Below are 27,969 nucleotides of genomic sequence, written 5' to 3'. Positions count from 1 at the left end.
TCTCGGATGAAAAGGTGTAAGAAAAAAAACACAAGCAATAAAAATAGACAACTTTATTGATTACTTTGATTTTTGTCTTCAGCCCAGAGCTCAGTTGTGCATGTTTTAAGGTCAGTTTACAATCCAATGCTCACATACATGCAGTCTCAAACATGCCATCATGTATTTCAAACACTTCATTTACCATCGAGAACAATCAGTATATGTGGGAACAAAAACTTCAGTAGCAACACCAGCTTTTCTTTGACCCGATGAAATCAAACCCACAGGAAGTTTGTGCTCACTTCTTCTCTTGAAAACCTTTTTTCCAACCTTTAACTTCAGTAAATTAAGACATTTGGATGCAGTGCAGAGAAATAAGAGGATTAAAATGGAGCAAACGTTCAAGTAAAATGTCCACATTTTATACAAATCCAGTGTCAACATTCTTCTGTGTCTGACAGCAGACGATCAAATCTTGTGAGAAGGCTGGAAATCTGAATCTAAATTAAACCGAACTCATAACTCTCTCTAAGAAATTAAATTCAACCTTGCAAACGTGCATTTTAAGACTTTAAGTGCAAAACATAACCAGATTCAGAAACTCAGCTGTAGCACCGTAACTTGCTTTGGACCACACATGGGTTCTCATGAAATGTTCTGTACACACACGCCGACAAAAACGGAGTTCTTCGGTTTCCATCACTGACACAGAACATAAACAGGAGGAGAGTCATGGGAATATGAGCACAAACTGTTAGATGAACTGTAAGCAAAGACAGATTCATGGGAGAAACTAACAGTGAATCAAAGAGAAAAATAAGTTAGAAAGTCACAATGAATAACAGAATATTTTACATGTGCATTTCATACAAGGATTAAAAATACATCATGGTTTAATCCTGCAAAACATCAGACAATTAAGAGGAACATCTGGATGTGGGACTGGAGAGCGTGGTGAGTGCATTTCTGCTTCATTACAAAAGACAACAACTTTCTGGATCTTAAATCAAACATTCACAGAGACGCTGATGTTTTCACGTGACCCACAGGTAACACGACTCTACCCAGACTTCAGGCTCAGTCACGTGGAGGCCACAGGCCGCAGCAGATCCAGCTGGGACTCTAAGGTGACCCTCTCCTGGTGAACCACCTGCAGCCACAAAACAAAGAAACATGACCTTTAATCACTGCGAACATGAGACACACCTCAGGCAGTGTTTGCTTAACTGGCCATGGTAATGATGATCTATAACAAGACGGATCTAAGAGGCCCCTAATGTTCATTACATCCTCAGATATGAAACTGTTAGACAGAATGAACAGCAAACAAAGATAGAGAAAGATTAACCAAAAATGGAGCTAAAAATTGTCCTGAGGGGGCATTAGAGGAAAGGTCAGGAGGTCAATCTAATTAGCCAGCTCACATGGAGTGGATTATTGTGAGAATGCAGAATATGAACATTTGTCGTCTAGTCTCTGACCTCGTCACTCCCTACAAGAAAGACCAAAGATCTGCACAGCAGGGAGAGGGGAGCGAGCATGCCGACTTCACCCCCGCGGGGAGTGTAGGCTCAGAGGACGATTGTGAAGCATCGCGCTTACAACATGGCTTTCAAGTGGTTTGTGTGGCAGCTGTGCTGCTGGCTTTAAGCTGGGGTAGGAACTTTGTAAAACCAGCCAGAGTTAGATTTTAAAAGTATCTAACTAAAGACACATGAACTTTGACCTCCTCACTAATGTTGCAGAATGAACCCACAAAAGCATTGGGGAGAGGAGTGCAGCCGGCAGTGTCATCTCTAACTGTAGCTGGCTGCCTTTCTCTGCTGTTTTTGTGCAACTAGCATGCTAGCGTAGCTTGTGTAAGACTCCTCCCACATGGACAGAGTGCACACAGGTTGGCAGGTTGGTATTTGAACAGGCAGGTAAATTATCTAATTTGTTCATTCAGTCCCAATAAAATGTATGGACGAATTTATGGCAATCCTTCAAAGGCAACACACATTAACTGATTAACTTAGTTGCCAAATTGCCAGCCCTTGTTTTAAGTACACCACTGTGAGCAAAAGTTGTGTTGAATTAACACAAGCTGCATCCCAATCCAGGGGCTGCGTCCTTTTAAGGGCGTATTTGAAGGCCGATTGCGTCACAGCGAACAAAACTAAAACAATCACTACAGTCATTGAAGTTTCCATACCTGTGAACGTTAACCTCAGACGAACACAGAGAAGCTATTCGGCGAGCAAGATCTTTGCTGTTTTTTCACTAAGTTAAGTGTGTGTTTGGGTTAGCGGAAGTGGCTAAGGCTGCTTCACTCGCCGATCTCTACTGGGCAGTCTCTGGCTCCAAATGACATCACCATCGCAAGATGGCAGCGCCTATCACGGGGGCTGTTTTGGCCTCACTTTCGTACAATGGGAGCTCATGGTCCCATGTTATACATACAGGTAACATACAGGTTAAGTAATATGATGTTAGTTATGCTAGCTAGTTAGCCCGCTAGCTACTTGTTGCTAGGCGACTGGATCGGCGTTGGGTGACGCAAGGGTAAGGGTGGGAACAGCTGCTGACACAAACAGCAAATCCTCCGTAGATCAGACCGTCTCGTTTCAGTTCGGCCTGAACGTCTACACAGGGTACAAACGGATCATCCTCCGTAGACCGCGTCCTTCAAAGGCCGCAGCCCCTGGATTGCGACACAGCTACAATGTTGCAGCGTGAGGAGTCAGCCATGTTTGAGTCGCAGAAGACTCAAGTTTATTGTCTGGATAAACTCTGTTTCATTATTTCTTTTTTTCCCAGGTGTGATCTATGACAAGATGAATCATCTAAAGCGTCCCCTGATGTTCCTCACACCTCCAAATATTTAAGTGTAGTACACAATGTGTATTGTTCAGTGTTACAGCAGCAAGTAGATGTGCAACATTACAATAAAGGGCATATAAAAATAAGCCCTTGGAAGGGATGTTCTTCAATCTTTAAACACTTCTTGACAACAGTATGTGAACTACTGTACAAAACAAGGTCATAAAGTCACTCATCTGATGACTCAGGCAGAATTCATGGCAGTCTGCTTATTACACTAATAAGTATTCTACATGAAACCATCACATTTCAGCATCAGGAGGGCGTAGGCCGAGCGTGCTGTCCATGATTAAAAGTGTTTAGGAGTTTTTCTTCCCTTGCTCCTGCAGAAAACCTCCTTCTTATGAGTAAATAAGTTTGATTAAAAGAATGAAGAAAAGAATCCGGCTCATTTGTTTGTCATTTTTCTAAACAGAGCTGCAGAATGAAATACGAGCTGTTGAGCAGTTCAGCTTCAGGGAAAAAGTCTGGGATCCACGCAGCCTCCTCTCTGCTCACACGCCCTGTTGTAGTTGGACGCCTGACCAGCTGAGGCTCTATTTTAAAGAGGACAGTTGTGGATGCCAATGGACTGTTTGGTATTTTGACAAGGCCGGAGTCTATATAAAGACGCATATTCCTTTCTCTGCAGAATTCCACACATGCTTTGAGGAACTTGCAGAATTAGCAGAATCAGCTGTGAAGAAGAATGCCTTAAACCTGAAATCAAAGCACTGATTTGGACTCTGAATCGTTTTTAAGAATGAGCAGAATACTGACGTGTGCCGTTTGATATTTTACCCAGCAGTCTCTGGTGCATTAAAGCTGTAAAAGCTGTGCATGTGAGCGTGAAGGTTTCGCTCCTGGATCGTTTGCGTGGAGAATGACCGGCATGCAGCATGTGTTCCAAATGTGAGTGCGTGTGCCACGGGCAGATCCCCAACGCAAACAGCTCAGTCTGAGCCATTAGTTCAGCTATGAGTGATGGGTGAGGTGGGGGGTGGGGGGGTGGGGGGGGGGCAGACAGATGAGCCGGGAGCTTTTCACCAAGTTGGAGCAGCAGGAACATTTGTTGTTGAAGAATTCAACTTTAGACAACCGATTAAAACTTTTCACATTGTGTTAAAATAAACACAATTTTGCTCTCATGTTTCAGATGAAAAAGTCGTTTTTGAAAGTCCTCGTGCTTTTACTGATCGGAGTGATTTAAAGCTGCACTCTTTACTTCAAAGACGCTGCATTTCTGTGCGTCTTTAAGAAGCTGGTTTTGTCCCAGAGGAGGGGGAGGGCAGGGAGTGTCAGACAGTCACTGTGGCCGGTCCACACCCGATCACTCCTTCAGGGTGAGGGTTATCACTCTGCTGTGGCTGCATTTACATGTGAAGGAAAGAGGAGCTGGGCTGACCTTGAGTTGCTGTTGCAGTTCACTATTGAGGCGTGTCAACACGGCGTTGGTCTCCTTGTTTTTACGAATCGCCATCTGGATCTCCCTCTTCTGTTTGGACAGCAGCCTGACAGAGAAACGTTTCAACTTTAATATCAAGCTCATTATAAATTATCACGTTTAACTGATGGACAAAAAATATCATAGACCTGTCTGTGTTCTGAGCACGATCTAAGGGAATATATGAATACATGTACACTGAACTATCTCCATTTATTTGATGCATTTTATCAGATGATTGAGTAAAACAATGAAATGATGCTGCTCAGAAAGAGCACTGAGGTTTTACATCAATCAACCCGACACTGCTGGCAGTCGCTGCCGTTATTGATGCATTCTGCACTGACAGACAGTTTGAACGAGCTGTCGGCTCAGTGAGGAGACAGCAGCACATGTGCTGCAGTCATTACTGCGTGTTAACAGACATTAAGGTGTGCCGAAGTGTCTGTTAAATTCCTCTTATTGGAAACGTTTCATCACCTTATAGTATGAACCTTTAAGAAGAAGGCCCTGATCAGACAGAGGCTGTTTGCAGTGAGAGGCGTCTTTCTAATGTTTTTATCTGTAGGCAGTTTTTGTTTGTGTGCTGTTTATGTTCCCAGAGCGTCTCTCATCTCGGCTGAACACCTGAAGGAAACTTCTCAGCAACAAGACCAAACTTCATTTAAATTAACTCCAAGTAGCAGAAGGGTTTATATATTTCAAATCATCAACCACAAGTTCCTCACTCGTTCGTCCTTCCTCAGCCTTCATGTGAGCTAACTCCTCAGTAGCCACCAAACTGGCACCAACTGATCTTCGGGTAGCTGACGGCGAGCTGGGCTTCAACTTACAGATCAATTGGTGTGGATGCATGGTGCATGTGTCCAACTGTTCATATGCTTAAATAAACTCATGCACATTAAGGGGGAAATTCACCAAGACTGAATTGCGGCCGCTCCATAAATTGTGCATCATTTGCCCTCTCAATCTGCTCCGTCTCAAGGTCCGACTCACAAAGCAAACTGCACTGATGATATTCGAGCACAAACACGCCCAGAAAGTTTCGCAGCTCGGTGCAGTTTGCTCTTGTTTTGCGGCTGATTGTGACGAGGAGCTGTCTGCACCTCCGCTCTCTGCTGCGCCGTGCTGCGCTGTCAGGCATTCATTTAGCTGCACACTGACGGAGCTCAACTCCATCCACAGATCGATGGTGAGCAGGGAGAGGGGGGCACAGGTTAATCCTTTAGTGAATTAGGCCCTAAGTGTTTTTTCTCAATCACTGGGTTTCCTGTTTTGCACCATGCAAAATGTTCTCTGACTGATCGTTGCCTAAATGTGCATTAACTGGTGTTTTTAGCCAGCTGGGGGCGATACAACACATGACTTTAGAAAAGTGGACATGGTGTTCAACATGTTTGCATCCCGTACTGCTCACACGTACACGTTTATTTAAGTCCAAAGTTCACTCTCCTTTTAGCTCTGCTTTGCTCTTTTTATGCTAACTCTTTCGCGAGGTACACTTTATAGTTTGCTAACTTTGACTGTCTGCTGTCTGATACTGGGCAGGTGGCACACAGAGAGAGGAAACAGCTTCCTGTGGAGGCCAATGCTTGCAGTCGGTAAATCTAAAACAACGAGTAATAAAGGCTTAAGGGAGTCATGGAACTAAGGAGAGAAAAATCCAACTCCGATTACATTTACTGTATCTTCACTCATGAATTGAGGTAAGCTCGTATGAAAATAAACGGCTGTATTTCAGGATTAAAGAGTCAAATATTAAACTCACTTCTGAGCAGGTTTGTTGGAGGGAGGAAACGGCATGTTAGACGGAGGTCCGGTCTCCAGGTTCTGGCTCTCTGGGTGGAATTTCCTGCGGACCGGCTTCTGTGGGGCCTGACTGTGCGAGGCTGCGATCATGTCCTGAAGGAAAGGATGAGAAATAATAATAACAAGCCGCCTTGACGCAACAAAGAGAGACACTGAATAAAACTGGAACTGCTGTCAAACCTGTTTGGAAGCACTCGTCAAGTCTTCGTTACTTCGACCAAATGCGGAGCGCGGACCCTGATCCGGAGGCTTCACACCGCTCTCCTCCTGCAACACGGACACATACAGAGACAAGCTGATATGAAGAGATGAAATAAAGAGCTGCTTTAGATGCAGGATGAAATGTGTCTGCCCTGATCGAGGATAAATCACATCCTTCCCTGCAGGGATCAGGATCTACTGCTCTCCTGCCGCTGCTTGCTGCGTGCTCTGGAGCGGCCATGATTGATTTACATGCTTTTATTGCATCTCCTCGCTGCATTTCAGCCGTTACTCTCTTTTATACTCAATGTATAAGCATCACCACCTGCTTTCATTCAGCAGGGGTTAAAAGTGCAACAGAGTGAAGACAGGGCTGACACATGAAGGTCAGATTCTTAATTTAGCTCGTAGCAGGACATTTCTGACCAGGCTGAAACTTTTCCTTCATTTTCTGCCTGTTAACGTTGCATTAAGCGAATTTGATCCGCTCATTTATGGGCTCCATTGCGGTGGCACTGATGGCTTAAACAGGCTAATGCTGCTGCTGGAGATTCAACCGAAGGAGCCTAAAACTCCAGAGAAATGCAGCCGACATGCACGCAGACGCAAATTAATGAGCCTGAGAGTCGCAGCACCGCTGGATGGGAAACACGACCGCAGCATGGAAACATTTAAAGTAATGCAGTGGCTGCTACAGCGGTAATAAACCACAGGAGCTCCATCAGCAGCATGTGTGGCCGCAGCAGCAGCAACAGGTCACGGCTGCTTCACTTCAGCAATGTGAGGGATGAAGAGTTACTGTCACTGTCGTGTCGACCCTTTGAGGACTGGATCTTTGTAACCGCCGTCGTTTAAGTTCTTAAAGTTAAAAACACACTAAAGCTCGATGTGGTGACGCGGAGAGGAGCAGGAGAGGAGACCGTTACCCAGTCTGACTCTCTGTCTGAATATATTCACGGTCTCCCGTCTCTCTGGACGAGATGCTGGGCCTCGGTGAGTGTTGATGGGAGCTGGACTGACAGATTGGTGTTTTCGCTCTGCTGTGCTTTGAAGAAATAAGAGACAAAGACGTGGCTCCTCCTGACTGTCTGCTCAGGTTCTGCTCTGGAAAAGGTTGTGCTTTGGGAATTTATAGTGAAGTGAAGTTAGGTGAACAAAGCGAAGGTAAGGGAAGTGAAGTTAATAATAAATGGACTGCTCATAAAGGGAACCTTTCTTGTCTGACCACTCACAGCACTCTAATCTATACTGGGAAAAATATGCAATATTTATTGCTATATAAAAAAATACAGGAAATTATACACCAGATAAATGCAGTGTGTTTTTATGTCCACATAAACAATCTTTCTTTTCACAAAACAAACTCCTCTTCGACTTCTATCACTCTTGGTTCAGAGACTCTGACAGCCGCATGAAAGAGTAGAGTTCAGGAGGAGCGACTCGTTTCTTTATAAAGAAAATACAAACAGACTCGTGGGCTGCAGTCGGGTTATTTATACAAAGTGTCAAATCATTAAAGTGATAATCTCGAAGATTTTCATGTAGATAAATGTCTGTTAAGTCTCTATCTATCTCTGAATGAGGTAACACAATGGTGACTGAGCCTGTGGCCCGCTGATGAAAGCCTTTGTCTTTGCAGTATTACAGACTGGGTGTCTGTGGCGACATTCGTGGAAAAAAGATCACAAGCGGCGCCCAGTTAGTGACGCGTTTTCCATCAGCCAGCAGTGGTTGGTCTGCCAGAGAGGGTAGGCGGAGCTAAGCGGCTGCTTTTCCGCTCTCTGCAAGTGTTGCGAGTAAACAGTAATCTACTATGGCTGAACAAACACAGAAAAGATGGAGGACTACAGATACAACTTCAACAAGAAGTGAAAATCCAAAGAGAAAGAAACAAACTCGACGCTCAGATGAAGCAAACAGTCTGAAAAGGAAAGCGACCGTCAGCTAGGAAAATCAAGAGTTACAACCGGAGCCAACCGTGGAGGAATTGGGAAGTGTCCTCCTGCAATTGCTGTATATCGCCATCAGGGGGCGCCCCAGAGAACAAAACTGAAATCTTCAAGATTAAAAAAAACAGGAAATACCAGATAAACGTAGTGTGATTAACTGCACGCTGCAGTTTAGACGTACAGCTTTGTCCACAGGGGGCGCTAAAATCAACACACACCCAAAGTTCTTCACAGAAGCTTTAAGTGAACTGAAGACAAAGATGTGAAAAAGTTAAAGGAAAATTTAAGTACAGTTAAGTAAGTAAAAGTAATGAAAGAGACTTTAAGTGAAACAAAGAAAGTGTGTAAAGACTAAAAATGTAACGGGAAGATAAATAATGCACAGGAACTATAAGAGAAGCAAAGTTCAGTTATTGAAGCAAAGTGGAATAAAGTCAACAAGAATTAAAGTGAAGGGTCGTTCAGTGAAAGTTTGTTTAAAGTTTGTTAAATAAAATGCAAGTCATTTTTTTAAAACTTAATACGCCTGCAAGTTCCTTCTTTTCCCTTAGAAATGAACACAAAGTGTTTGAGCCTGCAGATGTGAAAGTAAGTTTTCCAGTCACCGTAACGACCGACTGAACTGCTCCCGAAGGTTCCCTGGAAAATCTGGTATCAAATATTCCCCCCTGAGCTTCAGTTCACTGACATGTTTTATGTCAGGGAAGCTATTTTTAACGTGGACTGTAGTTCACTCGTGTCTCTCTGCGGGCGCTGGACTGGTGTGAGTTTCAGTTTGTACTAGTAAGTGAAACATACACACACAGGCTGCAGACACCTTTGGGATCCTCCAGGTTTTAATGAAGACAAAGTTAAACATCCTGAGCAGACACAGAAGGGCGACGCTGCACGAGTTCAACAAATATAAACCCCGAGTTATTAAAACAAGTTCAACTCTTAATGGAGGAAGGACTTAAGAGACCTCTGAGATAAGAGAGGAAGGATTGAGTCGGTCTGTTTGGATAAAATTAGGAGCTGCAGTGACCTCTGACCTTTTTAAGTAAATCTGATTTGTCATATAGGAGTCAGAGAGGTGGGTGACATGAAGACAGAAACCCTGCAGGCCGTCTTTAGAAGGATGGTGAATAAACACAGAGAAGGAGTCTGTTTAACTTAGAGGTTTGAAAATGGTGCTTTTCATATTTCTCTGTACATCGACTCACAGATGCAGCGCAGTTAGAAGCGTCTGTTTCATTCAGCGTCAGAATATTTATTTGTTGTGCGTTCGAGTTATAAGTGATAATGGCTTTATTAAATATGGATTATTTGTAAAAATAAACTATACTGCTGTAGAAACAGTGACTAACAGAATCATGAATGTAAATTGCACTTTAATTGGTTCATATGAGGATATGCGTTTCGCACTACTTCCCACTGAATGAGAGTGGAGCTGTGGCAGGACAGGGGACATATTTGTGTACTGAAAATCGACTACATGACCCTAAAAACAAGACATTAGGCCTACATGAAACAGAGAGGTTTTCTCAAGAGCCTTTTTTACACTGCGGCTCCGCCTCAGCGCCGTAACGAAGGATTATTACGCCTCTGTTACGTTCCATCTTCTATGTAGAATGCACAGAGGCGGGATGGTGGGGCGAGGTCGTTCCACCTCTGAGCTGGCATCGGAGGTAGCAACAGGCGAAACAAAGTAGAATGACAAAGGTGGCATGAGGATGGAGCTTCGTTACGCGCTGAGGCGGAGCCGCAGTGTAAAAAAGGCTACAGACAACGTTTTGTCTCTGTTACTACCTCTGATGCCGGCTCAGAGGCGGATCGACCTCGCCCCACCATCCCGCCTCCGTGCGTTCTACAAGAAGACAAAACGTAACGTGAACTGGCAGTGTAAAAAGGGCTCATTTAAGCTGCTCAACAAATGTAATAATAAAATGTGTCAGTGAAGACAAATGAAGGACAAGAGAGTGAGGTGGAAAAGGTTGAGACTAAATGAGGGACGTGCCACTTCAGCCGTAAATAAAACCTTGATGTATTCGCTCGCTTCCATCTTGATGTACGCCGCTGTCACAGCCTTTGAGTTCAGGCCGGTCTTGAAATAGAGACGTGTGTATTTGACAAACACGACCTCAGTGATAAATTTACGGCGCGCCATCTAAAGAGGGAAGGCGGAAAACGCTGATAATCTGGGCTGGTATTTTGAGTATCTTCCCCTTCGGCTGAGACAGTTTGTGTTCCAACATTTTCAAACTAAGACGGATCAAAGCAGGAAATCAGACTTCACGCTCACCTCTTCTCTGAAGTGACTGAAGTCTGCAAAGTTTGGCTGCTGCACTTTCTTCTGAGGAGTTTTCTCTGAGACGGTGATAAAATGAGGAACCTGAAAGAGAAGAGATACAAGCTGATTCATTTATGGGTAACTGTGCAGTTGCAGTCATGGCGCTTTAATATAGATGCCTCCTATCTTAAAGGCCCTATTCTTAAACAACAAGTTCTTCAAAGTACGTCCACGAAAAGTTCTTGTTTCCAAACTGTTTACATTAGGACGTTTCTGTAAAATGGAACAACACAGGCTTTGTTGAGTTGATATAAAAGCACATGAGCATTGGCTGCTTCTGTAATCAAACCCGGCTCACCTGTGAAGTTGTTGGTCTGGGAGGCAGAGCTGGAGGAGGAGGCAACCATCCACTTTTTACCCCTAAAATCCAAACAAATCACAGACCTGTTTTACTCTCAGGAGTCACATTTCATCTTAAAAGCAGCACATAAAAGACCCATATTTTCATAACTGGATTCTGACTTGCTCTCCTGTGAGCCTCTCACCTTTCATACTGAAGAATAAACCCCCCCCCTATCTCTGTTTCCCCTTTTGTTCTCCCCTGAAAGGAGAACTATCATAAACAAAACCTCATAACTGCACCATCGCTGCAGGCAGTTCACACTCTGAGCCTGTGTGCTGTGAAGAATCAGGGCATGCGAGTTACCTGGAGCGCCCTGCTGGAAGAGCTTGTTGAGGTCCAGCGAGGAGGCTCTGGAGTGGGTCTTCTGGGGTCGAGGAGGAGGCGTGGGAGGCTCCTCTGCTTTCTTCATGGCATCTTCAATGGAAGTGCTGGAGTACGACCTGCAGGTGAGGTCACACAGGTGACAAAAACAAAAAGAATAATCAATGAGCAAACTCAGATTATTTTTAATCGAGTTTTGTATTTTAAAGCTGTGATCGTCACCTGGGTCTAGTTTTCGTCCTCATCTGTGTGTCCAGGTCGTGAGGCGGCTCTGCGGGGAAGGATACGTAAAATGAACAGGAGTCATGTAACTCTTCTGGTCTTGTTTGAGTTAAATGGGAAGCAGCTACTTCCCAGTGGAACCACAAACTGTCATTTCATGAGTGTAAAGCAGCTCAATCAACACTTCGCATGATGCCATTTTACAGATTGCTGTTTGTCTTGTAGACTGAAACAATTTTGCCTCATTGTCGCTATTTTTGTGTTTCTGTGGGATCTCTAAACGCAGCATTTTTGAATTCACAGGCGACAGAAACGGATTTATAGGCACGAGTAGGAACAAGAGCCGTAACATAACTGTAAACATGCAGAGAGAAAGAGGGGGACGTCTGTTTTTTGACGCTACAATTCACTTAACTTGGAACTAAATATGACAAAAGTGAAAACTGTGAACCCCCCGACAACGAGAGTACTGGTGTTAGAGGTGTATCTGTGGTACAGGACGTGTGCAGGAACAGGAGGTTTCACTGTAATGTTCCCACGTTTAAAGGCACGTCTGTGTCACCTGGCCTCTCAGGAAAAGCACCGAGCTGTAGAGTCCGTCTCTGCAGAGATGCTGTCACACCTCTCTTCACACCGACATCTGAAGACACAGGAATAAAGACAAACTGAACTGGGAGAACAGGAACGCACAGAATGGATCCCTCATTAAGCATTTCATGGATAAGGGTGATTGATGGATTGAAATATAAACACTATATAGCCTACATGTAATCTTTGAGTCTCGTGTTCAATATATAAAAAGAAGCATTTTCTCCTTTCAAAACGACACTGTGCATGTTTGTAGGTCAAAGGGCAGAACTGTCCGTGCTTATAAACTTAGTCTTGAACACATCTTAGTGCACGTGCGCTTTGATTCTCCACTGCTAAACGTATAATTAGTTTCATTTGTTTCTTTATTGGCTTAAAAGTTTCAGGAAAAACTTTGCCAAAGCATCAAAGTGTCAGATAATAAAATATTCAGACCGTATATAAAAGTATTTAAAAGTGGAGAAACTACAAAATTAAAAATATGTTCATGTGTTAAAAACAAAATCAAATCAGAAGCGTTCAAATTTAGACTTTGGATGATGCATTCAGGGTCTTCCCTCCGGAACATAAGCAGCAATCAATAATAAAAAAGTATCTTCGTTGGTATCGATGCGTCATTTCTCTCTTAGTATCTTTGAATTATTCCCGAAGCTTCATGTAAAAGTGATTCTTACGGTTGCAAGTAAAACATCCATCACCAAATGCTTCAGAGAAACCCTCACAGTATAAACCTCTTTATGTGCACAGTGAACTACCTACGCCGACCTACGCCAACCTACACCGACCTACGCCCTCCGTCTCCAGAGAGACGGGGGGAAGATACTGGGGAAAGTGGGATTGTTACCTACAGGAAAAGGAGGCTGATTAGGGAATGTTTAGTTACTTAGTACATTTAATTTCTGGACCTTTAGGAGTACTGACAGCACATCAGTGCCATCGACCGTGCCTGTGTATGTGTATCTGATGTTAGCTGAACTCGTTCTTGTGCCTCTGTCCTACATCTGTTTCTTATATTGAAAATGTTTTAATTTATTGGTATCGAATGAAAACTAAGTGAAGTGTTATCTTTATTTCTTTGGGCGCAGAAGTCAAATAGAATCCTGAATATTTGTATTTCTTCTGCTAATTCTCACTCCTTTTTTGTTTTGTTCTAAGGTGATGTGATTGATAAAGAAATATTAAAATAGAAGTCATTTTCTGTTTTGTGTAAATGTAAAACATAAACAGGAAAAACAGATTTGTAATCGACTCATTCATTCGATGACATACGAACAAATATTTTCCTTCAGAGGACATGCATGTGTGTTCTGTCTGACTGTAGAATATTATGCTTTTTTTATGATTGTAGTTGTCAGTCTCAAAGTGAGTAAAACATGTCACCTTGTGTAAATGCTTCGTCTTTTAACTCTTGTGTTGTTGTGGCGACGCTCGGCTGCAGCCGTTCTATAACTCTGTGATCCTGAAAACAAACAAACAAACAAAGTGAAGTAATAATCTGCTTCATCATTAAGAACAACACAACCTCACTGCCTGTAAGGACTGAAGGAATGTGGCGTGTGTGGTGGATTGTAGAAGCTCATGCTCTAAGCTCAGCATGCTGCTCATGTTCAGCTCGTCAGTGCCCCCTGCAGGCACAAAGGAGGGACTGAACGTTAACTGTTTTTACAACATGCATTAGAGAACCGAGGATCTGCTTTACCATCTGATTTGGCCTCAAATCAGCGTCCTCAAAGACAATAAGAGGATCTGCACTCTGCAAAGAATCACAGTTTAAAGACTTTAATGTGAAGAGTAACCTGATCCACTCAAACAAAGACAGATTCGTTCATGAATGTTTCAGATAACAGACGCATGGCTGTGTCTCTCACCTCAGGTGTATCCGGGATGTCCTCTTCCTGCTGCAGGAACCCTGGACGCAGGCTCGGAGGGAGGCTCTCTGGCAGAGGGTAACCGTTCTTACGAGCCACAATCAGGTGAAAGGCCGTGCAGAACTCGGAGAACGTGAGCGCGCCGTCTCGGTCCACGTCACTCAGCTCCCTGAAAAACAGTTAAAAGTTTAAACTAGAGTGGAGCAAGTACATCTGTAACTGTAAACTGTAATCTTAATGATTCAAAATAAGAAGCTGCTTTGGAAATGTTTTATTTCTTATTGTGGTCATAAATTAGAAACACTTTCTGCTCATTTTAAATTTGTTATTTGGAAACTCATGGTGCTCATTGGTACTCATAAGAACAGGAAACTCCCTGACAGAGAGCTCACTTTAAACCCATCAAATATTACTCATTCTTTATTAACAAACGTTCAGCTAATCTGCCAACGAGGAAAGAAAAAATTGAACAGAGTTTGTATCTTGTCTTTATTCTGCTTCCCTACATTAGACATTGTTGCTGAAACCTTAAACAAAATAACGAGCAATTAAATAACTGATGTGTTTTTTAACGTTTTGTCCTCACGGCTCAGTTTCTTATTGACAGCACCGATTGATTGTCTGTGTCTCAATGCAGGGGCTGCATCTTTCGGAGGATGCTTTCTACGAAGTAATTTTGCTGATGTTAAGGTCGAACTGAGATGAGACGGCCTGGGCTACGGAGCATTTCCTGTTTGGGTCACCAGCTGTTCCCGCCCTTACCCCTGCGTCACCAAACACCGCTCCTGACACCTAGCAACAGGCAGCTAGCGAGCATAACTAACATCACGTAACCTATTATTTTAAAGATTTAAAGTTTCTTTATTTTTAACATTTGTGTCGCACCTGTTCGATTGATTTGAAACAAAACTTCTACATTTAAACTTTATTCCTCGGCCGTTTAAGAGTCCGCCATCTCGTTTGAATTGGCGTGCAATGAATACGTGATGCGTTGGGCCACGGCGGATGCACCCGATGGATCCTTTATGTCCCGGGAAAAGGAGGACGCATTTGAAGGAGCCTTTGAAATGGGACAGGCTTCAACGCGCCGCTGTGACGCAATCAGCCTTCAAATACGTGGAAGGATGCAGCCCCTGGATTGGGACACAGCTGTTGTCTCGGTGTGTCGGCCATGTTGTTTCGCTTTGTGTGTCAAAGCACTTTGTAAACTATTGGTTTAAAAAGTGATATATCAATAATGTTCTATTATTATTACATTATAATTACAGAGTTTATCCGGTGACCCTCTCTGTTGCAATGATTGATAAAACAACCCAACATCTACTTGTGTTGGAACCTTTTTGTTTTGAGGATGAGATGAAAGTGAAGGTGTGCCCTTTAAATACGAGGCCTCTGTGTGACTCAGGGATCCTGCGGAGGTGTTTGGCAGATAAAAACCTCCCTGACCCTCGGATCAGAACAAGGACAGGCCGCACTGTGAGTCAGCACGTACCAGATGTGGGAGAGCTCTGGTATTGGCAGCTTGGACTTTGTGAAGAAGTTCTTTGCAATGGTTCCTAGAAGAGAGTCAAAAAGTGGTGAAATTATTTGATGATGATTTTTTTAAAGATTTATAGACATGTGCAGAGGCAGGAGGGGGGGTCAAACCTAGAATAAGAGCCCCCAGGTCGGGCTGCAGGCTCTTGAACTGATTGGTGTAATACTCCAGCTGTTCCTCTGTGATCCTCCAGGGGTCATCGTCAGAGTAGTCCACAACACCCTGCTGGTCCAGCCTCTCTGACGAGGAGGCCTGGGAAGATACACACCAATCATAATACAGTTAATATAAATAATAAATAACTCATTTAATGATCAGTAAGAGGTAATTCATCTGTCTTTACCCGAGCCATAGCCGGGTGCTCCACAGCGACTTTGGTCCCGTAGTTACCGGGCGAGGAGTGCTGCTCGAGCTGAGCGATCGCCCGGGGGGAATGTTTGCTTTCGTACGCTGAGGGATCGGGAGAGAGGAGAAACATGAGACTAACATGCACTGATTTTCAACTGATTACACCCCTCAAAAATGTGATCTGAGAGAATGAGAGATTTACAGATCAAAGGGCGAGGAGAGAGGAAAGCTACAAGAAGGAAGTCATGCTTCACATTTCTCAGGAGCGAACAGGTGTCAGAGAAGCAGGAAAACCTCGTCTTTCTCATGTCAGCTCTTTTATGATTTATAACCGAGGCAAGACGTGTACTTTTAGTTGTCTGCAGCAGCAATTAACAAGATCATGGCTTCATCAAAGGGACTAAAGTCAAGCAGAATGTGCTGAAAATGTGCAAAAAAGGCTGAAATACGGTTCATTCAGGGCGCTAAAAAGAACATTCTTCTTCTTATCTTGTCCTCTGGCCTGAGCAGTAAAACTTTAAAACAAACCCATGAGATATATTCACGGAGTTTATTGCCGTTATAAGACTGTAAATCGTCTTACCGATGTGTGCGTCAGCCCCATTCCTCTGCTTGGCGTACGGGTAGCTGTGGTAGGCCAGAGGAGAGCGAGGTGGTGAACTGCTCGGTGATCGTGGAGGGGACCAGGGCTCCTACAGGGGACAGAGTGTTTGTTGTTTCACACACAGAACAAGAAGCAGCCTCTCGTCGTACGCTGCGATGCTCACTCGGAGAACACACCTGACAGGCTGCTGGAAACTCTCCAACTAACATGACAGTGTGACTGCGTTATGCACATCGGCATCAGCGGCACATTTATGTTCTGAACAGCTGGTTTCAAGTCGAGCCAAAACCTGCTCTGAGGTCTGGCCTCACCTAAAGTCACTGTGATGTTCCTGTAACAGTCCTGAGATAATGTTTCCCGGGAATTCTTGGACATTAATTACAGAGAGAACAAAGAAAATCTAACAGGAAATAAGAGAGGGGAATGCCATGTAATAAAAGTCCACGAGCAAACTGGCACCAGAGATGAATCGTGGTTCCTGGTTGGACCGTTAACAACAAGGCTACCAGGGTTCATGTCCGTCTTCAAACTAGTCACGTTCCCATTTGACTGCTGAAATGTTTTGCTTGCTTCATTCCTCCTGCTTAATCAAAAGTTTCCTTCCTAATGCGTCCCTCTGTCATCCTCTGAAACTAATATGAAGCTTGTGAGATCTGAGTTTATCAAATGAGGCAGATATCTTCCACAAACAAGTTTGTGTCACTCTTTCCACTTCAGGAGAAACAGGACAACACTGTCCAAGGAAGCACAAACAGGGAATTTTATTGGAAGATTTTTAATCAATCAAATTGTCAGTCCGTGTGGAGAGCAAAAGCAGGCGGAACGTAATGACACCCCGCTTCTTATTAATCTCTATAAACAGACATCTGCAGCTAACAGCTAACAATCTGTTCTAGAGCTAAAATTCAACTTGAGATGAATTCCCTGACGTGGTGTCACGAAAGTCATTTAGCGTTCAGGTTTCCCCGACTTCCTCGAATGCATCATGATCGATTCGACCTCCGCTCAACAAACGTCTCATTTAAAAGTAGTTTTCTTCTCCTCTTGAGGACAGACCTGACAAAGCTTCACGTTGACTTGTTACTCATCTGCATCATGATGTTGAAATTACGGCAAAGCCAGGACCCGTTAATCAAAGTCAATCACGTGAAAAACAGGTTCTTTTTCTGTAAACAATTCAGCACGCGGAAAAGGAAGTGGTTTATCGCTAACCGCTGGCTACACGCCCGGCATGCTCACAGTGTGCCCAGAGGCTATATCGTCCTCAGACTACAGCCGATGGGATCCGAGATTGCTGGTCTAGGAGCAGTTTCAGTCTTTGCAGTCTCGGCCTGCTCTTAACCAGCTTTCAGACACATCATGCTTCTGGCAGGTTTGTGTTCGCGGATGGTCTTTGGTACCTTAAAGGTGGACCCTCTGATCGCTCTCAAACATGGCTCTTCTGCTCTGATGATCGTAGCTTTCTTTGCTCAGTGCACTTTTCTTGATTAACTCTTTTCAATAGAAAATATATAGCTCTGGAAAAAATTAAGACACCACTGCAAAAACATTCTGTTGGGTGGCGTTAGGCCGCTCTTGGTGCAGCTCGGCTTTGTTCGATGGCTTGTGACCCTCCATCCTCCTCTTGATCACATTCAGGAGGTTTTTAATGGGGTTCACATCTGGACTGGGCGGCCATGACATGAAGAGAGAGTTGATTTAAGGAACATTTGGAGTGGAAGTGCCTTTAACCTGCATTCTTGTGATGGCCAGCAGGGGGTGCCTCCACTGGTTGCAAAAGAAATCAGCTAGCATGAGCATGAATGAGAAAACAGGCCTACTTCTCACTTGATAAATACCTCGGTCAACATTTTCTTCATGAGTTTACGGTCTCATTCTCTACTTTAGAGTATTCTTCAACACAGCATGATGTTCATTTTGGTCCCAATTAAAGTAAAATAGAAAATAAAGCAGGGTTTGCTTTCGGGCTCTTGTGGTGTAAGACATCTTAACAGTGATGCATGGCTTATTCTAAACTCTCCTCAAACTCAACATTAACTATAAAAATATTGAGCAGGAGAGCTAGAAGTTGACGTATCAGAAATTTCACCCCCACATCTTACCTTCTTCTCCACGTTGGCCTCCAGGTGTCTGAAGGTGCTCCTCTCTGCTGGAGTCCAGGAGACGGTACCAGGTGCTGTCCCACATGGAGCCCCCTGACCATCTATGCTCGGAGGAACGGTCGAGTATCTCATCTCTGGTTCGTTCTTCAGCCCAGCGAACCTGGGCAGAGGTAGATCTGAAAGAGACATACGACACTTATTCTACATGCTCATTCAGTGCAGCTCTTTCTTTTACTTATCTAATTTGGAAATCAGCCAAAACTAAAGTATTTAATGTATAAAAAGAACAGCAGTTTTAACCATGTCTAGCTTCCTGTTATATGACCTTTGATACCTCTAGAATTAGACTGTGAGAAGTAATCAGGATCAGTGTCTTCACGTGTCTTATTCTGGCGAGGTTAGCTTCTGCTGAAACACACCGCAGTGAATATGAAACTCTGAACTCTTTCTAATAATCCGTCATGTGCTCTGCAGAAAACACTTTATTTTCTTTTGTTGGGGTGTGACTGATGGTGTGTTCTTGTAATAAGGGCAAACCCACTTAGCCCTTTCCACGCGACTCCCCTTTCATCCAGATTAGACCAAAGCCTGCCATGCCGAGATAATCCCCTGATCCCCTTTTGCTCTCATAAGACGCCTCCTCCCCGAGCGGCAGACTTACTGGCCGTTACGCTCTCCAGGTGGATGGGCAGACCTGACTGGGCGGCCGCCAGCAGCTTCAGGGCCACGTAGAACTGAGGTGTGCCGAAGTAGCCGAGACGCTTTGCTCCACACAGCTCGGTCACCTGACCAACACAGAAAGGACAGAATGATTTTCAGTAGAACTATGGACAAGTTTAACTATATATTAATAAATCCCATATTTTCAACAGCCTGCAGTGTTTCCTTCTTTCCAAAGAACCTAATCCGGCCAGGACCAGAGGAAGCTTAAGCATGAGATTATTTTACACTGTGGTCAAGATAATGTGTAGCACAGAATTACAGCCTCTGCTAACAAAACAAAGCTAGAAGAAACCGTATGTAAGGGATAAGCAGCACAGTGGGATCTGTTTATCCAGTGCTCTCCTGATTAGAGGTACAATGAGTGCTGTGGGGGAGCAAAGAAGAGTAGGATAATTTATTATCAAGGAAAAAAATCACCCAAATATTTCTGAAAAACAAAACAAGGTTCTTGACTATTGACTATTTTTAACAGAGTTAAATCATGTCTATATAGCTATATAGCCCACAATACAGAAAAGTAGCCTAAATAATTTCTCTCTGTCATAGGAGCCACCCTTTCTCCTTGAAACCACTCACTAAACAATGTGCATGTAAGGAGAATATCAATTGACATATTCGATAAACTAGAGGTTTACACTTTGCCCGATGATTGTTCAAAACTGCATTAAGGAGTTTGACATGTTGTAAAGTATAAGTGTTAGCTAAATAGTTTGCTGTCATGTTTGTAAATATTAAGCTACTGCCAAGAGATGTTTTTGCGTAGCTTAGTATAAAGACTAAAGACCTGGGGAAATAGCTAGCTTGGCGCTCTCAGAAGGTAGCAAAATCCAGCTGCTAGCACCGCTTAAGCTGTTAGCCACTCCATAACAATATAACAGGTTGGTTCAACACCTTGAATTTGAATGGATCAAACAAACTAAATATAAAAAGTTATTTCACAAACTCACATTTAAGGGATAGTTACATGTGTAAGCTAGCAAAATGCCAGCAGCCTGTTAGCTAACCTTAGCACAAAGTCTAAGGCTAACAGCTAGGCCTGAAGGTTACAAAAAAGTCACCTACCTACCAGCAACACTAAAGCTCACTGTAACACCACAGCTTGATCTTAACAACACCTTGTTTTTGAGTGGATTAAAAACTACATATAAAAAGTTAACTTTAGAACTTAGAATAAAAGGTTTAGTCTATATTACAATAGAGTTAGTTAACCGCCAGCTAAATGCCAGCAGTTAGCTTCAATTAGCACAGGACTGGAAAAGGCTAGCCTGGCTCTGCCTGATCGTAAAGCGCATCGCCCCCTGTAGAAACCACAATGTGTTGTTGGTTTTCAAATGAATTAAACAAACTTGATTTAAGATGAAAACCAAAGAACAAACATTAAAAATATATTCCTATGTTTATGTAAACTAACAGACTGCCAGCTGCCTGTTAGCTTACCTTGGCATAAAGACTAGTTACAATTGGAACGAAGCTAGTTAGCCTGCCTGTCTAAAGGTAACGGAAATCCAATAACCAGACAATATAAAGCTCACAAATTAACACATAACATCTAAGTTATTCAGCATAGAAAGCAAAGTGTAAATGGATCGAAGTTTAATGGTCTTAGCTAACCGGCTGCTTGCTGCAGATAGTTACTAAGCACATGTGAGAGGTAACTATCTTGTAATCCTTTTCTTGTTAAGAAAGTCAAAAAGGCAATTTCCCCAAATTAACCACAGTTGCCAAAATGACACCCTGGGTTGTTAAACCCTTGGTGGCCCTAGGGCGGTGGCTTTGAAACACTGGTGCTCAATTACCCTCAAACTGTTCCAGACACTCTGAACTGCACTTTTCCTGGACTTAACACTTTATCATCCATGTTTTTGATCTAATTTGACAGTCAACTTAATGCGTGGACAGCACATGTTGTTAAAGAAAATAAAAACACATAATAATGACACCAGGAGGTCTAGTGGACTGTCTAGAGGTGACTGACGGACGACAAAGCATCCAAAAGAGAAGGCTTAGTCTCTTGTGGCAACATGGATTAACAGCGCTTAAAGCTAAAATGTTTTTTCTATTAACACATAAAATCCAAAAGTGCAGTTGTTTTTCAGTCCCAGAGGAGTTAGAGAACATTTTCTGATATGTGTATTTGAAATATGACTAACAGGACTGTTAATACCTATTGTCTAATGAGGTCGAGGGGCGGGTGGAGGGCATGTATGTCATATCGCCTTATGAGACATAATTTCTGCTTGACCTGCATTGTATTCATTCAACAGCTTTCACAGTGAGATGACATCCAAAACAACTACAGGCCAGAGAGAGTCTGAGCGCACAGCGGAGGTCAGGTCTGCAGTGCTGTGAGAGCGCCTGAGGTCAGCAAAGACAGATTAATGATGAGATTAATTCAGGAAGGCCTCGAGGAACCAGGCTGGCCGTCAGATCTGTGGCCTGAGGGGGGAAAGTTATTTCAAGAGGATGGAAAACTGCCAGAACCATGTCAGCGTGCAAAATGTCATCACTGGTGTGTCTTTCCGGATGTTAATAAATCATACGCCCTGTTGACAATGTGAGTGAGCAAACCAATTTTGCATATTAGTCATGTTGATATTCTGATTATATGAGACGCATATGAGCAACAGATATATTTTTGAATTTGCAGCAGGTGTTCCTGTTTACCAAATTAAACTAGGACAAAAATGTATTCTGTATTGCAGGTATAATGTGTACCATGTTCTGCATCTAGCGGTTAGCATGCTAGCATTTCCCAAATAGCACTAAACACATACAACAGCTGGGGCTGATGGGAAAATCCTGAGGTTAGTAAGAATTTAGTCAGGACTAAAGCATCAGACACACCAGAATATTTACACACCAAAGCCTATTTACAAGCCTTGTAGTACTTTTGTACAATTGAAAAAAGTAAACTGTCTTTGTGGCTCAACAGTTAGCTGTGCAAAATCTGATAACTGCCTCCAGTGATGTCATTTGAGTCAGCGCCAAAAATGAGAAAAATGTGGTTGGTGCAGTTAGACAGAAGTGAGTTCACTCTGTTTCTCTCTGCAGCATGCTTCTGGAGCGAGCAGCTGGAGGCTACATAAGCTGGGAGCCCTACCAAACTGTTGGCAGTAGAGTTGCATTGTGGGTAATGTAGTTGCCAGGTTTTAAAAAGGAAGATGATTGTGTGAAATAAAAAGATATCTCTGTATCTCTGAAGTATCTCTGGTTCCACAAAGATTTTGAACCATCTTTCTTAAACTGTCCGTTGTGACACTAACAATGTTTTAGGAGAACAATGATGAATCGATGGTAGACTTTATTTATACTCAAATTTGAATCAAGAAGTCAGAAGCCAAAAGTTACTACTATTACGTCAATGTCACTTCTCCCACACCAACCAATCAAAACCAAGAAGGGGTGGGACTATCGACAACAATGGCGGTGGAGAAGCTAATCCTTTCGTTTTTCGAGGCTACCATTTCCAGGTGTAGAGCTGCTGCTATGCCAGGACACGACTCCTTTACATTGTAACATTTCTGTGAATAAAAGCAAATATTAAGCGTACAGAGCGATTTACAAAAGACGTAACAGACACAAGGGAAGTGGAAGTGTCTCCAGACAACTTTCGTAACCTGGCAACAGTAAGCACCGGTGAGAAGCGCTCTGAAATTGAGGTTGGGGGCGCTGCGCAAAACGCTGTTAGTGACACAGGCCGTTAATTTGACTTCTAGTTGAACATAATACACAGATGTTTGGCATGACATGATACACTAAACATTTGTACATAACATTAACTTCTTTAGAGTTAATACTCTGACGTGTACTGCATGATAGCTGATACAGAATCTTCCACAGCAGCGGCAGCCATCTTTAATAAACATGAGCTCACGGATTAATCTAGCTCCAGGGTCAGGAAACTAGAATTGTATGTACCAATAATTTTTGCCAATATATATGGCAAATTAATTTTAAATTATAAGTGGAGACTTTGATCTGCTGGCGGCAAAAGAACAACCAGGGAATCACCACGAATATCTGTTCCACATTTCATTTCCATCCAACAGCTGTTGTGGAGGCAAAGGCTTAAACAATGTTAAAATAAACCTGGATCAAAGTTTGTATGTGACACCAAGAGAGCCGAGTTCCGGGAAGTTTTACCCTTTAACAAAGCCACACCTGAGTCAACCAGACAGGTTCTACCACAAGCAACGTCTGTCAACAAATGATGTAACTCAACATGTGACTAAACCCAGAACATACCAGAGAGCTCACCTTCAACCTGATAACTCGAGCAGCAGAGACGTCAGCGGGTAATTTAAGACTATATTTAGGCAGCAGGTTCCATCTAAACAAACCTTCCACTTCACACTGCTGTTATTTTGTTCACATGACAAACTGTATGGTGAAATTTAGCTGAGCTATAAGTCAATTTAATCAGCTTAACAACTGATTTCATTGCACAGTGTGGGAGGCCTGGCCTTTCTTTGAAAGAGCAACAAACAGCAGAGTCGGCTCAGCAGGAAGAGGAGTCATGCTTTTACTACTTATCAGCTGTAAACACACGTTACACGTAAAGATCCTTCCTCTGTAAATCTGGGTGCATCATGACTCAACAAAACACCCCTGTACGTACCCTGCCCGGTGGAAAGTTCCCCTTGTTTTGAGAACAAGCTAAGAGTACTTACAGGAAAACTCATAACACAACTTCTATGTCATCACATCTACCAAAGGAAATAAACCGTTTAGGATTCTGTGACACTGTTTGACACAATGACCCAGAAGTCATCACTGAGTCCAAGAGTGATCCTGCAGACTTCCCGCGGCAGGGCCAAACACGGCTCACAACGCTGTGTGTCAATCACCCCGTGTGGTGGAGGCGATCCAGGCCGGACAGGAAGGAAGCCGAGCTAAATGCCAAACTTCCTGACACCCACGCAGACACACAATAGGCTGCGGCCGCCGGGAGGTGACCCCGCGGGACTGTGAGCGGCAGCAACCTGCTGTGCTCATCTGAGCTGGAAAAATATGTTTATGTCTGTGATGGGTCAGCAAAACCGGACTCTGACTCAGATGTAGAGGCGATAAAAACTGTTTAGCACTACAGCTGCTAATGTTTTTACTGTTCTTAATGGTGTTATCTCTCGAAATAAATATTATACAAGTGGTTTCTATTAGACTCTGTAGTCTGTATTTAAGGTTTATAATGTATCAGTTCAGGTCAAATAGTGGCTGCAAAATTAAAAGGACAATGCCAGTGATTGAGCAAGTTTTAGCTCTTTAACTAGAAATCACGTACAGTATAGAATCATTCCTTCTTCTATAGGCGGCCATTGGTTCCCTTAGACGTGTTTTTTGCCCTCATTTGAATTTAACTTCAAGACTTCACATAACGAGACATTTAAAGTAAGTAAAAAGTGGGTGCAAACTCGTGTAAGTTTCACACCAACTGTGTAAGTTTTACAGAAAGTAAAGCAGGCTTGAAGTGACTCTCTGACTGTGTTTAAATGCTCATTAGTCTCCTTTATCGCCTCAGTCTGGTGCCGGTTTCACAAAGACGTTTTGGACTGGTCTATAGTGTTAGGCCAGACTTAGTCTTTGCCCAAAGATTAGTTTAGTGCAAGTTAGACCATTTCACAAAAATAATGACTCATTTTAAGTTTAAAAAAATAGACACGTTACCCAGCTAACTCAGCTCTAAGACCATGTTACCATGGTAACAGTCAGTGACACCTGCTGACCAAATTTAGACCGTCTTTGATGGTCCTTTCAACGGTCGGATTAACACTGTTTACTGTTGCTGAAAATGTTTACATATCAGGTTGTTGTTGTTGTTGTTGTTGTTGCTGTTGTTGTTGTTGTAACGCTCTCGGCTGAATGTTCAAAGTAAAATTTCTTTAAAACTGTTGAATTCCTCCAACAGACAAACATTTTCTGCTGGGGTAAACAGACTTGAGCGGTTTGAAGCGGTTACTCGTTTTTTTTGTTTAGAATAAGTCTTACTTTTCCCAGAATTCAATGCACCATAGTCCTGCTTAAGATGGTCAAGAACTAAACTGCTTTGTGAAACGGATGAATTTAAACGTCTACGTGAAGTCTGTTATATCTAAGTCAATCAGAATGTATCTTTGTGAAACCGGCCCCTGAAGTTCACATGGAACATGAGAAACCTAATCATACCCTGTATACTAGGGATGTAACGATACAAGAAGATACTGAAGAGACGAATGGCCATACTCCTTTGTAAACAGCAGAGGGCGCCATCTGCTTTGGGCTTCTCTTGTTCGACGTCATTACGTCTCTTGTGTCAGTAGCTGAGTAGGGCCGTACAAACATGGAGGCAGCAGGTGAAGATTCTGAGGTTGAGTAGGCTTCGAGTTGAAAATATCTGAACTTTCGTTCAGTCGTCACCGCCTCTTTTTTCAGGCAACCAATCAGATGGGGCGCCACTTGTCACCCTGGTTACCAGCAAACACTGAGGAGCAACTTGCTTTGGCCATGTGACCCGGAGCTGTACATATGACAAACAAACAGAATCACAACAGAGACCGAAAAGCCCATTTGTGGGAGCAGATCGGCTGGACACTAAACGCTGCAGGTAAGTGTTGTGCTTTTATCGCCCTGCGCGTTGTAAGCTTGTTGTTAGCACTGTAGTATGTTAAACTTATTGTTGTCATAGAAACAAAACAGCAGCGTTTTTTCTCTCACTGCACAAGTGCTCCATCCCAGCGCTCCCCAGCACCCTGCCAGCGGAGGGCCACGAGATCGTATCTTAAGAAAATCGTATCGTGAACTCTGTATCGTGATTTGAATCGAATCGTGAGTTGAGTGAATGGTTAAATCCCTGCTGTATACACGATCCTTACAGCTTCAAGGTGTCATTCATTCATTCAACCTTCACTTAATCTCGAGAAAGCATTGAGGGCATGCCGTCATTTATAAAAGACATCGAGGGTACAATTAAAACATAATAAACGCAAACACAAAAACAACAAAGAATTAATAATTATAAGTAAGACAAAAATAAAGCAGCAGAGTTAAAAACAGTTACACTCGTGCTCAGAGTAGTTTGTAATCAAAACAACTGCTTTAAGTTTAATGTAAAGTGTTCCAGGTGTGTGCAGCACTAAAGGTAAAGGATGTTTTCCTGATTCTTGTGTTTGCTCGTGGAACCTCGAGCATTAGCCAATCACTCGACGAGTTTGATAAAGACTATTAGGTCTTCTTCCCACAGCAAGCAGGGAGATTAAGTCTGTTTCTTTACAAATATCATATTTTTTGTCTTAATTTTGTGGTCAGTGAATCAGTGTGAAACTTAAATTGTTGATCCAGTCACATCATATATGTGCTGCTGTGTTTTGATTTCTCACCATCTCAAATGTTTCTGTTCCAACAAAGAATAATCAGAAACCTGGACGAGGGGCTCGCTTACATTTTACATATCCAGGATATGACATCTGCATTCACAGTATACAACCACGACACTTAATAACCAGGATGCTATTGCACACATATAATGTGGCTAGCTGGACAGTTGCCATAAATGACAGTTACAGAATAATTCAGGGGTTAGTGGTGTCTCATTAAAGTCCTTTATAAAGTAATACGTTTGCCAACATTAGCCACCATTAACTACCAGTTATACCTCGCACAGTTGGGAGTGTATTGACCTGAGCAAAGGTGTATCTTACTGCTTGGGCTCTGTGATGGCTAAAGCAAGTTGTACAAGTCTGCTGTTGGTCTTCATGCTGTACAGAGATAGAAAACAATGGCTGCCTCCAACTTTAAGTAAAGTAGTACCAAAATCTAAATGTGGCAGCATCTGAGAATCAATACAGTAGCACAAAATACTATCACAATACTCATCTATACATTCTTACACCCATCACAGCTACACCTGAATCTTCAGTTTGTAATTTAACTATAAACTAAAAGCTTCATCCTGAACCTGACCAACAAAGCAAAACACAGGGCTGAAAATGCAGCGAGGGACATGTAGACACGTTAACAGCTAATGCAGTAAGTGTAGGGGTAGAGGGGTAAATGGAGGGAGGAGTGTGTAACAGCTCTGACACACATGCACACACCAGCAGGAAGATAATTCACACAGCAAACATCACGGCTCATTATCACACACTGTAGACCCCCACCTGATCATGTGGACCTGCTCCTGCAGATCACTGAGGTCTGGTGATCAGCAGCCGCAGCTCTCTGCCCCACACACACACAAACACTGTCTCACACACACACTCCTGATAACATGTGATGAGCAAGCAGGCGCAGATGTGCGGTGCAGGCACACTCACTTTATGCAGGGCTTCGGGAGGCAGCTGAGACGCCTTGAACAGCTCCGCCACTTTGCTGGACGACAGTTTTCCTGAGGTGTCAGCTTGGCACAGGCTGTGGAGACCTGAGTAATACCTCTGCTCGTGCTCGTTCAGGGAGATGAAACTCCCTGCGGACGCCACACCGGATTCCTGATCCATTCCTGGCGCATGGAGGAGGAACCCGCACTACAACCCCACAGATCGATGCATCCTGCTCCGGACAGCGGCTCCGGTTTCAGGTCGGAAGCGGAGGTTTGGCAGCAGGAGGGCGGTATCACCTCCGGCACGAGGGCTCCTTGAGAGGACTGCTCGGCTCAGGATCATCCACTCCTACTGCCTATTATGTCTGATTGTAGCAGCGCCGGCCGCGGCCTGCAGGGGGCGGTAGAGCACAGGAAGAAGAGGGAGGCTTTGTCTGGGGAATAAGGGGCTGCTTTGTCTGAACGCCA

At 43.4% G+C, this 27,969-nt stretch overlaps 1 protein-coding gene across 2 annotated transcripts; it reads right to left on the bottom strand.

The window, feature by feature from the left end:
* Positions 1-38: 38 nt before the first annotated feature.
* Positions 39-27,844, bottom strand: reps2 (RALBP1 associated Eps domain containing 2). Of its 2 annotated transcripts, XM_069680072.1 has the most exons (19): positions 27,500-27,844; positions 19,150-19,273; positions 18,489-18,664; positions 16,366-16,474; positions 15,778-15,884; positions 15,545-15,686; positions 15,390-15,453; positions 13,898-14,066; positions 13,729-13,782; positions 13,410-13,488; positions 12,004-12,081; positions 11,442-11,490; positions 11,202-11,338; positions 10,854-10,915; positions 10,508-10,597; positions 6,257-6,343; positions 6,036-6,169; positions 4,229-4,334; positions 39-1,132 (listed from the first exon to the last, which is right to left on the bottom strand). In XM_069680072.1, exons 1-19 carry the CDS (start codon positions 27,677-27,679, stop codon positions 1,064-1,066), a joined length of 2,016 nt encoding a protein of 671 aa, XP_069536173.1. In that variant the 5' UTR covers positions 27,680-27,844; the 3' UTR covers positions 39-1,063. The 2 variants fall into 2 exon arrangements, with proteins under 2 accessions (XP_069536173.1, XP_069536174.1); XM_069680073.1 differs by lacking the exon at positions 13,729-13,782.
* Between the last annotated feature and the right edge of the window lie 125 nt (positions 27,845-27,969).

The sequence above is a fragment of the Semicossyphus pulcher genome, unplaced genomic scaffold (genome assembly GCF_022749685.1).
Source record: "Semicossyphus pulcher isolate SPU_LCO1_2020_fin unplaced genomic scaffold, fSemPul1.0.p SCAF_4, whole genome shotgun sequence".
Lineage (NCBI taxonomy): Eukaryota > Metazoa > Chordata > Actinopteri > Labriformes > Labridae > Semicossyphus > Semicossyphus pulcher.
The sequence above is the reverse complement of the archived record's forward strand: the minus strand, read 5'-3'. Positions and strand labels throughout refer to the sequence as shown.